Source organism: Arachis hypogaea, chromosome 12 (genome assembly GCF_003086295.3).
Source record: "Arachis hypogaea cultivar Tifrunner chromosome 12, arahy.Tifrunner.gnm2.J5K5, whole genome shotgun sequence".
In the NCBI taxonomy this organism is placed as follows: Eukaryota; Viridiplantae; Streptophyta; class Magnoliopsida; order Fabales; family Fabaceae; genus Arachis; species Arachis hypogaea.
Genome location: NC_092047.1, coordinates 119,554,965 through 119,571,514, shown reverse-complemented (window position 1 = coordinate 119,571,514; position 16,550 = coordinate 119,554,965). Strand labels below are relative to the sequence as shown.

General features: G+C 30.2%; 3 protein-coding genes and 1 long non-coding RNA gene across 9 annotated transcripts; 2 read left to right on the top strand and 2 right to left on the bottom strand.

The window, feature by feature from the left end:
• Window positions 1-14: 14 nt before the first annotated feature.
• Window positions 15-5,458, top strand: LOC112728896 (splicing factor Cactin-like). 3 transcript variants are annotated; one of them, XM_025779233.2, is made up of 14 exons: window positions 15-269; window positions 851-1,211; window positions 1,311-1,402; window positions 1,609-1,708; window positions 2,553-2,624; window positions 2,741-2,803; window positions 2,908-3,048; window positions 3,194-3,289; window positions 3,453-3,737; window positions 3,829-3,961; window positions 4,069-4,217; window positions 4,303-4,479; window positions 4,563-4,829; window positions 5,077-5,458. In XM_025779233.2, the coding sequence occupies exons 2-14, from the start codon at window positions 882-884 to the stop codon at window positions 5,194-5,196; spliced, it is 2,025 nt and encodes a 674-aa protein (XP_025635018.1). In that variant the 5' UTR covers window positions 15-269; window positions 851-881; the 3' UTR covers window positions 5,197-5,458. The 3 variants fall into 3 exon arrangements, with proteins under 3 accessions (XP_025635018.1, XP_072066431.1, XP_072066432.1); XM_072210330.1 differs by having other exon boundaries at window positions 79-373; XM_072210331.1 differs by having other exon boundaries at window positions 85-269; window positions 869-1,211.
• LOC112728897 (peptidyl-prolyl cis-trans isomerase FKBP16-4, chloroplastic-like) lies at window positions 5,450-7,878 on the bottom strand. Of its 4 annotated transcripts, none has more exons than XM_025779240.3 (11): window positions 7,607-7,856; window positions 7,475-7,512; window positions 7,360-7,408; window positions 7,215-7,276; window positions 7,037-7,092; window positions 6,588-6,645; window positions 6,305-6,379; window positions 6,120-6,209; window positions 5,967-6,044; window positions 5,771-5,811; window positions 5,450-5,684 (listed from the first exon to the last, which is right to left on the bottom strand). In XM_025779240.3, exons 1-11 carry the CDS (start codon window positions 7,689-7,691, stop codon window positions 5,657-5,659), a joined length of 660 nt encoding a protein of 219 aa, XP_025635025.1. In that variant the 5' UTR covers window positions 7,692-7,856; the 3' UTR covers window positions 5,450-5,656. The 4 variants fall into 4 exon arrangements, with proteins under 4 accessions (XP_025635025.1, XP_072066434.1, XP_025635023.1 ...); XM_072210333.1 differs by having other exon boundaries at window positions 7,215-7,270; window positions 7,607-7,842; XM_025779238.2 differs by having other exon boundaries at window positions 7,360-7,512; window positions 7,607-7,878.
• A 794-nt stretch (window positions 7,879-8,672) lies between these two features.
• LOC112728895 (protein CHUP1, chloroplastic-like) lies at window positions 8,673-11,120 on the bottom strand. The gene is made up of 3 exons (XM_025779232.3): window positions 10,477-11,120; window positions 9,684-10,134; window positions 8,673-9,318 (listed from the first exon to the last, which is right to left on the bottom strand). The coding sequence occupies exons 1-3, from the start codon at window positions 10,860-10,862 to the stop codon at window positions 8,860-8,862; spliced, it is 1,296 nt and encodes a 431-aa protein (XP_025635017.1). The 5' UTR covers window positions 10,863-11,120; the 3' UTR covers window positions 8,673-8,859.
• On the top strand, window positions 10,687-11,339 carry LOC140177218 (uncharacterized). The gene is made up of 2 exons (XR_011869059.1): window positions 10,687-10,825; window positions 11,077-11,339. It is a non-coding gene; the product is annotated as an uncharacterized lncRNA (long non-coding RNA).
• Window positions 11,340-16,550: the final 5,211 nt, after the last annotated feature.

The window sequence follows — 16,550 nt, the reverse complement described above, 5'->3', positions numbered from 1 at the left end:
TATATATAAACCACGATTATGTATGAATTTACTCCAAAAATTTGTTTAAAAAATATATATATTTATTTTTAATATTTTAGTCGCATGGTTTTGTTAATCTTCCCCCTTTTACGCTCCGAACTCTGAATCTCGTTCCCCAATTCATCCATTCGCTAACCCCAGAACCCGTCATCTTCAACCTCCACAACCGCCGTCGCCGCCGCCAAAAACCGCCGACGTCTGATCTTAGTTGGCCCATTTTCCCCCTCACCCCTGCTCCTCTCGCCCAAGTATTTCTATCAATTTTTTATTATTATTAATTATTGAAAATAATAATGGTTGCTTCTTCGTTCTTCCTGAAACAACGATGCCCTAATTAACTCTACAACCCTAGGTAGTTACAAGTTAGTTGTAACAGATTTTCTCTCATTTAGTTCTAAAACTTGTTTCCTTTGCATGATTATGCTTATTGTTGCATGCCCTATTATTTCATAGAAGTTCTTTTTTCTTCTGCAGCTATACTATTCAGAATTTGCTTTTTAAATTGTTCCCTGTCATCATGCATATTCCTGTTAGTTCAGTAATTTAGTTGTGAACAACTTGTTTCTCTATGTTGAATCAGTTATTACATACCTTTGATTACACAGAAACCACTTTGTGCTCTTTGTAGTTTAGGTTAGTGGTAATCGGAGCTGAAAAGTATAATTTAATCGGGATTCTGTAGTAAGAGTATGAAAGAAAGAAGTTTAAGCAATTCATGATGTGTTTTTCCATAAATGATGCCCATTATTGCATACCCTACTTTAGGAACAAAGAATTTTAAGCAAATCATTTAAGTTGTTTCAAATTTTTGTGTTTTATTTTGGGTTAGGTTGAATTCTCTGAACAGGAAGTAGAATAAAATGGGTAGTAAGAGTAGGAAAGAAAGGAGGTCTAGAAGATCAGATGATTCTGAATCAGAGTCGCCTTCTTCACGCTCAGATGATTCAGACAGCCGTGATTCATCCCCTGAGAGGGGTTCCAAGAGGCGGCAGAGAAGCAGTCGTCGCAGCAGTCACGTTAGCAGCAGTAGTCGATCCCGGAGGCAGAGTAGGCGTGACTCAGATAGTTCCTATGAAGATGACAGTGATGATAGTGCTGATAGGGGTGGTAGCAGGAATAAGAAAAAATCCTCCAGGAACATCACTGAAGAGGAAATAGCACAGTACTTGGCTAAAAAGGCCCAGAGAAAGGTTTTGTCTTGGTTTTCCATGCCTATTTTATTTCTTTATTTTATTCGGAAACAGAATTTGGCTGTTGATGTTGCAATTTCCTCTTGAATATGTTCTTAGGCTTTGAAAGTTGCTAAGAAATTAAAGACTAATACTGTATCTGGGTATTCAAATGACTCGAATCCGTTTGGTGACTCTAATCTTAATGAGAAGTAAGTTCCCTCTATTCCTATTCCTCCTGTTTTAAGCAGTTTCTTTATATATATATATGGTTGGAGAGGGGGGACTAGGTTGCTCTGTTGGTAGTTCCGTGCTTAAAAATGTCCTAGAGGTGGTTATTTAATTTCTCACTAGCAAATATTGGATTAGTGCTGAGTGATGCACATATTTGTCAAATTGACAAAATTGCTATTTGTAGGTTTGTCTGGCGTAAGAAGATTGAGCGCGATGTTTCTCATGGGGTGCCTATTGATGCTTTTTCAGTTAAAGCTGAGAAAAAGAGACAGAGAGAAAGGATGGTATGGTTTTTTTCTTCCCTGCCCACTACAAAAAAAAATTCTGATTCTGTGACTGTGATGTATTTGGATATATAGTTGACGGTGAGTAATGATGTTTGCATCTGCTTTCCCATGATGAATTTGTTCTACATTTTATTTACATGGCACACAAGTTGGCATATGTTGATATTTTGTTTTTAATATGTTTGGACGAAGGCACATAACATTGTTGTATATTGCCTTTTTCTCTTTTTTACTTTTAACAAAAACAAAATTGTTACAGTTTTATTTAATGAGGGGAATAATGGATCCAGGCCGAGATTTAAACGAGTTAAACTTCTTATATAAAAAGGTTACAGATGTTATCTTGTCCTAGGAATGCTATCTTTTTAGGGAAGTTTTCTGGTTAAGTGTGGCACTTATTGTAAGAGTTTACTTATGTAGTATGCATCTCTACACATGTCCTGTAGAAGGACTGCTTGTCTGATCTTATAATCTATTAATAGTCTATTATCTTTATAGGCATCTCTTAAGTTGGAATATGATATACTTATGTTTTCTCTGTAGGAAATGAATTTTGCTTGAATTTGTTCTGCTACATACATGATTATTTGCTTCCTTTTCAAGAAAATTGAATGATGTTTCCTGGCATGTATATAAAAGATATATCTGCTTTTGTGTTTATGATATCTAGGGTTGGGGTTCTGATTTTTGAAAATCATTGACTTCCAATGGTAAATGATATTTTATATGCTTCTTAAAGTTACTTTGTTCTTTGTTGCTAGGCTTATTAATTTGTTATATAATGACATGGCCACTATCTATCATTAGCATTACTAAGCTCTTGTTAAAAATTATAACGCAGGCTGAAATTGAAAAAGTGAAAAAAAGAAGAGAGGAAAGGGCACTTGAGAAAGCACAACATGAGGAAGAGATGGTAAATATATCCTCACAATATTTTAATGGTTGTCTTTTACTCTTGTATCTTTTAGTGGCAAAATCCATAATGTATGTTGTTTTTCTCGGCATCTACTTACATTCCGTCTCAAACAGGCTTTGTTAGCTAGAGAACGTGCTAGAGCTGAGTTCCAGGACTGGGAAAAAAGAGAAGAGGAGGTATGGGTCCTTGAGTTCCTTTTATTTTTTTTTTTTCATTTTGTTGTTATTGATAATTTGATAAAATATTGGCAATCTGATAATTAATATAATTGCATTTGCAGTTTCATTTTGATCAAAGCAAGGTTAGGTCAGAGATTAGATTGCGTGAAGGGCGTGCCAAGCCAATTGATGTTCTAACCAAGCAGCTGAATGGCTCTGATGATTTGGATATAGAAATAAATGAACCATACATGGTCTTCAAGGTTAATATTTAGCTTCATAGAATCACATGTTTCCTTATCCTTTAAATGTTATAAACTTGCTATGTATCGCATGTCTCAAACTTTTAAAATCTCTGCTGAATCACATGTTTCCTTATCCTTTAACGACTTCACATATATGCTGCAGGGTTTGACGGTGAAAGAAATGGAAGAGCTTCGTGATGACATCAAAATGCATCTGGACCTTGACAGGGCCACCCCCACCCATGAACAATATTGGGAGGTATCAGTACCATTCATTTTCAAATGATCCGCTTGTTTATTTTGCAGTCCAAAGAGTAGTTGTTATGCAATAAATTCTTCCTAATTCATGTTCCTTTTATTCCCCCCCAAAAATTGTAATATATTATCTTCAAGTTGAAGACTTACTGGTTTAGCGTATACAGGCACTTCTTCTGGTGTGTGATTGGGAGCTAGCTGAAGCACGAAGAAAGGATGCACTTGATCGAGCTAGGGTGCGAGGAGAAGAACCTCCAGCCGAGCTGCTTGCAGAAGAAAGGGGTCTGCATGCTAGTGTTGAGGAGGACGTGAAGAAGCTTTTGGAGGGGAAGACACATGCAGAGTTGGAAGCTTTACAAGCTCATATTGAGTCAGAGATGCGTACTGGTACTGCAAAGGTGGTTGAGTATTGGGAGGCTGTTTTAAAACGTCTCCATATATACAAGGCCAAGGTAGTGTTCATCATATTGTTGTCCTATGTTTATCTTGTGTGCCTTTGATTAATGGCTTGCTTAACACCATTATTAATTGCTGCAAATACAGGCTTGTTTGAAAGAAATTCATGCCAAAATGTTGCGCAAGCATTTGCAACTCCTTGAACAACCATTGGATGGTGAGGATAAAGTGGAAGATGCTCATGCTTTCAAATCTGAGGAAGAAACTGAGGATCTCAAGGGTATAAACTTTTTGCCAATGTTTTAATTGTTTGTAGAACATATCCCCTATTTATAGGCTTCCTTTGTCCCAAATTTCTGTTGATATTTACTTGATACTCTTTTGTAGTCCGATCCGCAGATGAATCATTTTCACCAGAGCCCATTAGAGCAAAGGAACATGAAGTTGAAGATGAGCCCGGGTCATTTTCGCCAGAACTATTGCACGGTGATGAAGATGAGGAAGCCATTGATCCTGAAGAAGATCGGGCACTATTGGTAATCATTTTAAGCGTTGTTTTAAGTGATGATCTCGTATCTGTGTATGGGATAGAGTAACTAAATCATGCTTGTACTTTCACAGGAGCGGAAACGTATGGCTGTATTGGAAGAGCAGCAAAGACGTATTCAGGAAGCGATGGCGTCAAAGCCTGCTCCATCTGAAGATAACTTCGAGATGAAAGCCATGAAAGCTATGGGAGCTATGGAAGATGGAGATGCAGTGTTTGGCTCTGGTGCTGAAGTGAATCTAGATTCACAGGTAACTTGTTAACTATTAACTATATTCTTATTCATGTTCTCATATTTTTAAGTTTCTGACTTGATTGATAAATGTTGGAGCAGGTTTATTGGTGGCACGACAAGTACCGGCCGAGGAAGCCGAAATATTTCAATCGCGTTCACACTGGATACGAGTGGAACAAATATAATCAGACTCACTATGATCATGACAATCCACCTCCAAAGATTGTGCAAGGGTATAAATTCAATATTTTCTACCCTGATCTTGTAGACAAGACAAAAGCCCCAACCTACACTATTGAGAAGGATGGCAGCAATGGCGAGACTTGCATCATAAGATTCCATGCAGGGCCGCCATACGAAGATATCGTAAGCCTTTCCTATTACTTCCATAGTAGCTAAAGTTTTGATTGAACTCTTGAATCTTTCGATATTACGATTTTGAATAACTCGATCGATTCTAAAAAATTTCTACTAGGTCAGACGATTGTTATGACTTCATATTTTACGTATTTATTTACTTTTCTGATTTTACGGAAAATTTCGATTCTCTCTACCTTGCTTACTGTTCTTAGTGGCTTTCTGTACAATTTTACACCTTTGTCTTCCTTGGCAGGCTTTCCGCATTGTTAACAAGGAATGGGAGTATTCTCATAAGAAGGGATTCAAGTGCACCTTTGAGCGCGGAATTCTACACGTTTACTTCAATTTCAAACGCTACCGTTACCGCCGATAATCTCAGGTGCCGATTCACTTTCCGGAGAGGTTTCCATTTTGCATGTGTATTTGGATGTTATGAGAGACATGGGAGGATCTTTCCATAGCAGCAAGAGATTGCAATTACGCTTGGTTTATCTGTCATGGCTTTCACATTTGTTGGAAGGAACTGTATGAATGTTACTTGAAGCAAAATTTTTATTGGTGTATGATATGATATATATTTGACATGAAATTTTGAAGTAGAAAGCAATAGTGAAATACAAAGTAACTTGACATAAGGTTAAACAGTGTAATACCTTCAATTTCAAATCATTAACTATTAGTTTTTGGTTTCATGTACCAATTATTTGAAAAAAATGTAAATCTATACAAGAAGGTTTCCATTTCTTTTGCAAATTCAGAAAGAAAAAAAAAAGGTGAAATTCTCTGTTCATCATATAATTATCTAACTTAGACTTTGATAATAACTCATGGCATTAACCTTCAACAATCTTTACCGCAGTCCTGCTCCAAATAAAATCACTGAAATTAACAAGAATAATGGAGTACAAATAATAGAAGTAGATAATGTTTTTAGCAGTGTTATTTACCCGAATGGACTTTGTTTGATTGAAAGCAGTTCAACATCCAACTGAAATTAGAAATTAGCAAACAATAAAATTGGATAGTGAGATAAATCCACCTTAATAAGAGCATATAGAAAAAAGATAACAAACAAACAAATAAATAAAAACAGAAGCAATGTTTTCTTGACCATTTCGGAATCAAGATATCAGAATGATTCACCTCTATTGTTGCATTTGGAGGTATTTCTTGGACTCCCTTCTTTCCATAGGCAAGTTCTGGAGGAACAATTAGTAATCTCTGCAGGGGAAAAATAAATACTATCTTAATTATTGCTTCATGCAGATTATAATTCAACCTAAAATGTGTTCTCACCTGGCCTCCCACTCTCATGCCTTGTACACCTAAATCCAACCCTTTGAGAACATTTCCCCTCTCGGATTCTCCTACATCAAATCCATAGGGCTGCAATATTTAACCATAAATGTGATTATATCTTCAAAAATAATATTTTCCCACATAATTATTTGAAATTTGGCTAAGTTAACTTTGGATCATACCGTTCCTCCTCCAACTCCCATTCCTTGTCTACTAGTCATAAATGTGATACCTCTCCACTTAGCAACATAGTGAACCTACAAAAACATTACAATCTCATTATTTCTGATTTCTTAGTAATAGTTAATTTATTTGACTTTAAACAAATATTGGAAATGAAAATCAGGGTATGTATGCATTATAGATCAATCATTCTCAGGAATGTGAAAACATTCTGCAAACCACACACACACCCCCCCCCCCCTAAAAAGTTAATAATATGAAAGGTGTTCTAGCAGACCGTACCGCGACACGAGATCCTTTTACAGCCTCGGCTCCTTGCCCAACCTTCAAATCATAGTACCTGAAGATGTTAGAGTTCATCACTCAGTGCTATAAACTAGCTTTGAAGATCATATAAAACTCTTCACTAAATCACACATAATCTTTGACACAATGCAGCAGCATTTCAAATTTTCCATGTCCATATTAATTTCTATTCTTCTTGGAGTATAATGAAAGCCAAAATTCTGTGGAATGCTTACTAGCAAAGAAAATAAGAGTGCCTCTGCTTTGCATTTTTATTCTCAACGTCTTCTTTTTTAGGATTCTGTGAAGGAAAAATAACAGTTTATTGTTTTTTCTTTTTCCTTCGCAAAATCCTAAAAGAGAATACACTGAAAATAAAAACACAAACCAATACAGCTGAATTGTGATACAAGTTATTATTGTTGCAATTAATAAATAGTACTTACTTCAAGCCATTAGGTAGGGTTGTAAAATCAGTTTCAGGAATTTTTGCTCCTCTTAGCTGAAAAAAAACAATTTCAATCAGTAATTGGATTATTACTTAGCTTGTTCAACTTTAAATACATAATTAAGATGGTAAACAAACAATTAAAGAAATTAATTAAGTGAAAGAGTAACACATACAGCTCTTCTACTTGTGCTAACAGCTTCAGCATCATCACATGCATACACTCCACTAACTGAAACTATTATTAATTATTATTAATATTATAATACATGATTAAAGATGGAAGATGAATGCATGCAGATTAGGAATTTCTGAACTAACAAGTGGTGATGAGGAGACAACTGAGCAATGCCCTTCTTCCTTCATCAATCTTTGAAGTAATTATATCAGCTTTGTTGGAAGAAGAAGAAGAATATGAACAATTGCATGGTAGTACCTTATATGAATTCCTATTGTAAAGTCTTGTTTGTGTCCCTATGTATGGATTCAACAAATATTATTAATTAACTGATTAGCAAAAACAAAATAGAATTAGAGAGAGAGAGAGAGAGAGATTGGTTTAGTTTACTTGTGAAGTGAAGAGAGTTAAGAGGGCAATAATTATGAAGGAGCATAGGGTGGTGGTGATGATGGAGGAACAAAGAGAGTTGCATGATCCAATTGATGATGTTTTTCAGTTTAGTTGAAACTTTTTCAAAATGAAATGTGAGACCAGAATCTCTTGCTTGAGTTGCTTCTTTTGTTTAGTTTGGTTAGAAAAAAAAATATATAGAGACAGTGGATAATGTGGCTAATTCCCACCACAATTTTGGAAACACTTGGAAATCATAGAACATGACTAAATACAATAGTGACACTTTTCTCTTTTCTTTATTTGTTTAAAAAAATAAGTTTAATTATTCTATTAGTCATGTAGTTTCACGAAATTTTTTATTAGGTCCTTATACTTTTTTTTCTTTTAATTGGATTCCTGCATCAATTTTTTTTTCAATTAGGTCCCTTTTGACAATAATTTCTTTAATTGTATAGGGACCCAATTTAAAAAAAAATTGGTGCAGGGACCCAAATAAAAGGAAAAAAAATTTAGGGACCAAATTAAAAAAAATTGGTATAAGGACTCAATTAAAAGAAAAAAAAGTATAGAGACCTTAAAAATTTTGCAAAATTATAAAGATTAATTGAGTAATTAAACCAAAAAAATATAAGCTTTTTTTTAACTAACTGATTTTCTTTTTTTACTCTTTCAATGATATTAATGGAGTATGCGGACATACTATTTTAATTTTTCATAAGACAAAGAGATACTTACATGTAAATAAAATATAAAATATTTTTTAGATAAATTATAATAATAATAATACCTTATTACTTGATTAATATTAAAATACATATTAAATTTTAAGTGTTTTAAATATTTTTTATTATATAAAATATTTAAAAGAATATTTTGATTTTAATAATATAAGTAATTAAAAATAAAATTAAATATACTAACACATAATAGTGTATAAATGTATTTAAGTATATTCAAAAAAATATTTTTTATTTTTTATTTAGATACAATTTAATACAGAAGACACACTTGAAATAAATACTAGACAAGTATTATTTAAAAAATGTGTGCTACATGACAATTTAGCAAAATTTTTGTGCTTCATAGTTATTAATGATATAATGAAGCAACTCATTTTCTCCTCTACTATGAGATATAAGATATAATATAAAACACAAATTATTTGTTTGTCATAAAAAAAATACAATAATCCAAATGTGAAACTATAAATGAAAACACATGAGAATTTGTTACAATAATATTTAAAACTAGATTGAGGAGCAAGAGTTCCTTGAATTAGGAACATGATGAGGATCAAAATTCATAGGTTTCACTCTAACAACCTTTTCATCACTTCCTTCCACCCACCTTCTAAGCCTTCTTATCAATCTTTTCCTTCTTGAGAAACCATGATCATGATGATGATGATTATCACTTTGTGTTGAACCAAAGCAAGAAGGGATATTATTGTTACAATGCTCCATAAAAGAATGATGCAATTCATGGTCTGATTCATAATGCATGATTGCACTCTTTTCTTCAAATTCTAGCACCTTATAATGATCATGTTCTTGTTCTTGTTCTTGTTCATGGTTTAATAAGCAAGAATTATTAGACAAACGCAATTGATTAAGTTCTTCAATTTCAGCTGCACGTTCCTTCTTGATTTGCTCCAATTCATTGAGAATCTTGTTGTAATCTTCCTTGCTTACAAATCCTTCTTTAATCTGCAAATAACAATAATAACCTTGTACTTATTTTTTTAAAAAAATATTTTCTAACATCAATGACAATAAAATTTGAATCTAATACCTTAGACTTTGCTATTAACTCATGAGTCTAATTAGGAAGTTAATTTTTTTTCAGTTAATTTTTTTATTTTTAAATTATTTTTTATTTTAAATTTTAAATTCTAAAATCCAAATTTTCTAAAATATGAAGTTAAAAAAATTACAATAAAAAATTAATTAATGTTAATTAATTAAAAGTTAGTTCCTTATGTTTATTCTTACCTTACCATAGTTGGTGAAAAATCTTGCTAATATTTAAGTGAATTCAATTTTATATTCAACATTTAAACTTATATATGTACCTTAGTTGCATATGCTTTTTCTTGTGAATGAAGCTTCTTTAGAAGTTCATTCTTCTCAAATTGTAACTCATCCAAAACCTTTTGCATCTCTCTCATCTCATCCTCCAACTTATTCATCACACAAACACTTCTTTGTAATGCCTCATGACTCCTCAGAATTTCTGTTTCCTCTGCTCTTATCCTCACATTTTGCTCCTTAATTAGTCGTCGTTGCGCATTTGATCTCTTCTTCAACCTTTCAACCTTCTTTTCAAGTATTTTGTTCTCTGATTTCCATTTCTCAATTTGCCCAAGAATTTTAAGGTATTGATCCATAAAATTCTCCAATTTCGTGTTCTCTGTCTCCAGAAATGAGATCTCCTTGTCTAAGAACTCGACTCGCGCCCTCTCTAACCATAACAAGTTCTTGATTTCTACCAACAAAGATTCTTGCTCTTTCATGTCACAATACCTGTGACAACAATATAGTACAAATACAAATACCAATGTTAAATAATTAAAAAAAATGGTGAAAATTCAGGTGCAGTTGACTTCACGTGAAGTTGATAACTGAGAGCCGTTAGATGATTTGACTGATTTAACTAAATTTTCATCTAACGACTCTCGGCTATCAACTTTACGTGAAGTCGACTACACCTGAATTTTCATCTAAAAAAATACATTGATATGATCATCTTATAAAGTATAAATTGAGAATAGAGTATAATATATTACATAAATAATATTATGATTTGGACAAATTTAAAAATTAGTTACAAGTTAAAAAAAAAAGTATTTATAGATTGTAAAATACCTATCAAATTGCAAACTCAATGCCAATTCTCTCATTTGCAAACCTTCAATCCTGCTTCTTAAACCACTAATAATATCTTGTTCAAAACAATGATTTTCATGGATCACCAATTTCTCAGAAGGAACACTAATATGGCTACCAATTGTGATGCCATGTTGTTTTTCTTCTTCTTCTTCATCTTCCATAGAAGAAAAGCTATGAGAACATTCCTCATGCATGGTTCCATGACCGGAATCTTCTTCGGATTCCGTGATTCCGGCTTTGTTGTTGATTTTCTTTGCCATGATCCATGCATAGATGACACCAGCCATGGACACAGCTAAAGGAACACCAGCTTTGAGAAGAACAGGTTTAAGATTCTCTGCTTTCAATGTTGTGTTTTCCATAATAATCTATGAACAAATGATGTAGGAGAATTAGTAGTTCTTGGGTTAGATTTTTTTTTTCCTATGATTGGAAACAAGACTTAGCAAATAGTTGAATTAACCTTGATTTTGATCCTTCTTATGCTACTATCAAAGGGTATTAAAATAATAATACTAAAAAAAAAGTTGCACATTAATTTGGTTTAATTTTTATATAGTTTTCCTTTCTTTGTAGGAACATTGTTGTGTGTAGCTTTTTGAGCAATCCAAGAGGCCTTCTAAGGAACCATCATCAATAACCTTTCTTTGTAACCTTTGGAATCTGATTCCTTTCTAGATTAATCTATTATCATATTGGTTGTTTATTTATATAAGGCTTCTTTTCTTCCATTGGGTGCATGTGATGATATTAACATATTATATATATTGTTTACTACATGAGGGTATGTATGACCTATATATTGAAAATTAGTAATGAAAGTAAGCACTTTACAATAATATAGAGATTGTGACTTTAGATACCTTTATCCTTTTCACACAACATTATTTACTTTGGATATAAATATTATTTATTTATTTTTTTACTTTGATGTTTTAGATTATTACTATTGAGAAGTGTTATGAGTGGCTTGCTGTATTTGAGTGAGGCTGATGTGTTTTTATTGTGTGGTTTTATATTGTCAATGGTTACACGTGGATCATATGGTCTAATTATGCGTTGACTTTTTTATGGGGAAGAGAGTGGATTGTATACTTTGACTCAGGCAAGCATTATGGAGGATTCAAGTTATTGTTGAATTTGATTCAATTATTTCACTAAAAAGTTAACAGGGCTTTTCTGTTTTAACTGTATCTCTTAATTTGATTGGATAATGATTAATTTGTTTTAAATTTTAGTTTTATTTAAAAATTTATTATAATTAATAAATTATTGTATATATAAAATAAAAATTAAATTAATGACATTTATTGAAGTGGATCAAAGAGTGAACCACTTGATAGACCCACATTAGTTGTTTAATAGGCTTTTCTTTCTTTTTGGTATATCTTTTTTTTCTTTTTATTTTATTTAGGTTATTTAATAGGCTTTACCAACTCAAAATGTTACAAATACTTTTTTTGGAGGAACAGGAAACTAAAGCCTATATCTTCTTCCCTCCTCAAGACCCAAAAATAAAAATGCTGTTAGTGGCCCAAATATTACTCGAGTAGTTCTAAGTGGTTGATGACCAATTAAACATTTTAGGAGCAAGCCAACTTAGATTGATTTAATCATTTTAGTGGTTAGTTCATTAGTTTATTTAAGTAAGGATTGATGTTTAAATTTATTTTATAATTTGTATATGTAATAATTTATTAACTAATAAAAAACTCTTAAATGAAACTCAAATATGTAATGAATTAATCATTGACATATTGGGTTAAAAAATAATTAAAACCAATCCAAGTTCCAACTAATAACATGCATTCAAATTTCAACTTGCAGCTGAGGTCTAAAGATCAGATGGCACACTAGGTTGCTTTTTAAAAAATTATACTAGATTCAAATTTCAGCTAAGATTGAAATGAGATTTAAAAATTGATTTAATTATTCTGTTAGTTTTATAGTTTTATCAAATTTTTAATTAAATTTTTATATTTTTTAATTAAATTTTTACATAACTTTTAATTTTATAATTAGGTCCTTTCTAGTATAAAAACTTATAAAGTTAATTGAATATTTTTTCATAAATTGAAAATATTCATAATTAAAAGAATAAATTTTTATATACAAGTTATTTAACCAACCATGTCCAATCAAGTCCTTTAGACTCACATTCGCACATTCTTCTTTGCACCTCAATTGCACATTCTTCTTTTTCTTCAACACCACTTCTTCCTTCTCCTCCTCCTCTTCCTCCTCCTTCTCCTCCATCTTTTTTCATTGAAATTTCTTCTTTTCCTTTTTTTCTTTCTTCTCATCCATCATCTTCATCATCATGATCATCATCGTCATAGTCATTGTCGTCTTCTTCTTATAAGTATCGTCATTATCGTTGTCGTCGTTATTGTTATCATTATCGTAAAATTTTTGCCATATTGGTGATGTTGCCTAATTCAAAATTAATTTGGATGTATTTTTGTTGATAATTCAATGATTTTGCATGTTGTTTTCAAACTGACTTTGTGTGTTGCAATCATTAAGTAATTTCAGTACATCTCTAAATTAATTGTCTAATTGAGGTGCATTTGGTCTCGTTCACTTGGATTTGGTGTAACTGTGAAAATTTGTGCTTTTGTAACAAAATTTTAGTGTAAAAACTAAGACATTTATGTGTTATTGTTAAGAAATTTTGATGTATTTTTATTCTCATAAGTTTTGCATAATTCAAAATTCTTCCTCTACTTTCTCATTTTTTGCTGCTTCTTCTTTTTCTTTTTCATCATCATCGTCGTCATTTTTTTTCTTATTCATTTTTTTTACCTTTTCAAGTTTCTTCTTGTTTTACTCTCTTAACAATAATAAAAACAAAAAAAATCAAATAAAATAAAAGAAGAAACACATAATGTTATAAAATTACTAGAAAGAGAATGAACCTACTTTAATTAACCAAAAGAAAGAAAAACATAAAGAAAAAAAAAAGAAAAAATACAGCATTAAAAAAATATTTTTGTGTATTTGTAGTAAAATTTCGGTATAAAAACTAAAAAATTTATGTGTATTTGTTAAAAATTTTCGGTGTATTTTTATTTTCATAAGTTCTGCATAATTCAAAATTCTTTCTCTTCCTCCTCCTAATAATATGCTACTTCTTTATCGCCTTCTTCTTATTTTATTTTTTAATAATTTTTTTTGTTTCACTCTCCTAAGATAAATAAAATAAAATAAAAATAGAAAAGGAGAAAAAGAAAAAACGCAGCAATAAAAGAACAATGATTGAGAGAAAACACGCAAAGAAAAAGAAGGAACACAACGAAGAAGAAGGAGAAATGCGAAGAAGAAAAAGGAAGAATGCAGAGAAAAAGAAAGAACGCAAAGATGAGAAAGAATATGTTTGCGTTAGTGAAGCGTGTGTGTATATACGCTGCGTGTAATAAACCTAATTTTTGTTGATTTGGGATAATTTAGTTAAATTTGTTTGTCAAAAAAATTTGTATGTATAATAGGACTGCAATTAACAATCTAACTAGATATTTGATCACATATATTTTAAAAAAAATATTTTATTAATTTTAATATTTTTATAATAAAAATCTAATTACAAAATTAAAAATAGTGTAAAAATATAATAAAAATATATAAAAATTAAATTTAAAATTTGATAAAATATAAAAATCAATAGAGTAATTATATCTTAAAATTTTGATAGTGTAAGTGTGCGGGTGTGTGCGTACCGAGTAATATAATGACAAAAAAAATCAACTTAAAAAATATGTTCATCCGGGTTGTTAGTAATGTCAATTACTATTATGATGACTCCTCCAATTTAGGATACTGTTAAATAATTTAAATAAAATAAAATAAGATAAGAATTTTGTCTTCCTTGAAATAAGTGATCGAAGACAGAATCTTATATTAGTTTTCTTTGTTTCTATATTAATTTTCATATTTTTAGATGCTCCCTTGATTTATGGCTAACCTTATGAATGTCTATTAACCTACTCATTTTTATTTAGGTTGATGATCTCTATTTTTTTTAAGCATGTATGTTTTCTTAATACTAAACAAGATGCTATTCACCATCAATTATATGAAGAAAAAAAAAATGAATTTACTCTTATACGAATCTTATATAGGTGTAGTCTATGGTGACCACAAGTTTTGATGTTTATGGTGGCTATGGACTTCACAAAATGATATTTTCAACCAAATAAAATGAAAAATTAAAACACGTTTTAGTTTTATTAATAAATAATTACATGTTTATGAGTGTAAATAAAAGAAAACGATTAGGCCATTTATCATATTTTTTGACAAAAAAATGATCTATCGTTTTCTCTCGTCGTCGGACGTGAAATCACTGTCAATGCCCAAAATTTAAAAAATGATAGCATCTAAAAATACTTACATTGCATTAATTTTTTTTCTCACGTTAATAAATAATTATTTATATCTTTTATTTTTAATTAAAATATTTATTTTATTCTGCAATAAAAATTTTGAAGTCTAAAGTTACTGTTATTAATTAAATTTTAATATTAGTAAAGTGAAATTTAAAATTACTAATTACAAAAAAAGTATAAGTAGATAATGAAAATATTAATGCAATGTAAGTATTTTTAGATACTATCATTTTTTAAATTTTGGGCATTGGTAACGACTTCATTTCCGACGACGAGAGAAAACGATAGATCATTTTTTTTTGTCAATAAATATGATAAATGGTCTAATTTTTTTCTTTTGTTTACACTTTTATTAATAGAATTGAAACATGCTTCAATTTTTTATTTTATTTGATTAAAAATATCATTTTGTGAAGTTTATAGCCATCATAGACACTAAAACTTAGCCACCATAAACTACATCTCTTATATATAGTTTGACATTCAGAAAAAATTGTTAAAAATGACTATTATTTACTGCTTCAACTTTGGAAATTTTAACTTCTTTCTTAATTTACTTTTTATTTTTACCATAAAAATAATAATAATCTCAAGCGAATGAACTATAACTCAAACGGCATAATCTTTCCATATTTACTTAAAGATTGTGAGTTTAAGCCTCTCTATCTTTAATAATAATAATAATAATAATAATAATAATAATAATAATAATAATAATAATAATAATAATAATAATAATAATCTCAAATGCCGTAAAACTTAGTGGGCTCATCATCAACTAATGCTGCAAGTGCCAATCACTATTGGTTTCCACTCCTTGTATTATAAAATAGAAAAAGTTTTAAGTATACTAAAAATATCGGTATTTCAGTTATATTTTAAACATTAATTTTAGTTAATATATATTATATATATTTTTTATAATTTAAATTAATAATTAAAACAACTAAAATATTAATATTTTTTATACACTTAAAATTCTTTCTATAAAATATAAATAATATAATTATTCATACTGTGAATTTATACCTTCACTCATCGAATAACAAACAATATACGTAAAAGATATTTACAAATTTAATATCTTTTAATATTAATTTTATTAATACTCCAAATAACGGTCTAATATCGTTTTAAATATTTGATTACAAACGGTTATATACATGATTTTTTATGGTTAACCAACATGTATGTATTTATTGGAGTGCTAATAAAAAGCCATAACCAATATAAATATACGTGATTTATATAGATGTTTTATGCTAAATTCATATATATATATATATATATATATATATATATATATATATATATATAATTGTCTATTATTTTAAAAGAAGATAGTACTAAGTGTGTAATCATTTGTCTATTGAGTATTATTATATTTAGGAAAAGTATATGGAATATCAGTCAAAAATTAAACAAAACCACATTAATTTATATTAATAATTAATTTTAAATTTTTTAATTTAAAATTTAAAAATTTTAAATTTAATTAATTAAATCTAATTAAAATATATAAAAACCTTCTTCTTTACTTCCACATTAACCTACTCACTTCCAACAATGACTTCTCTCTCTCACACCAGTCCTCTCCGCCTCACCGCAACCCACTCTTTTTCTATCACCGACATCTGGCAAGACTGGTGATCGTTATTATGAGAA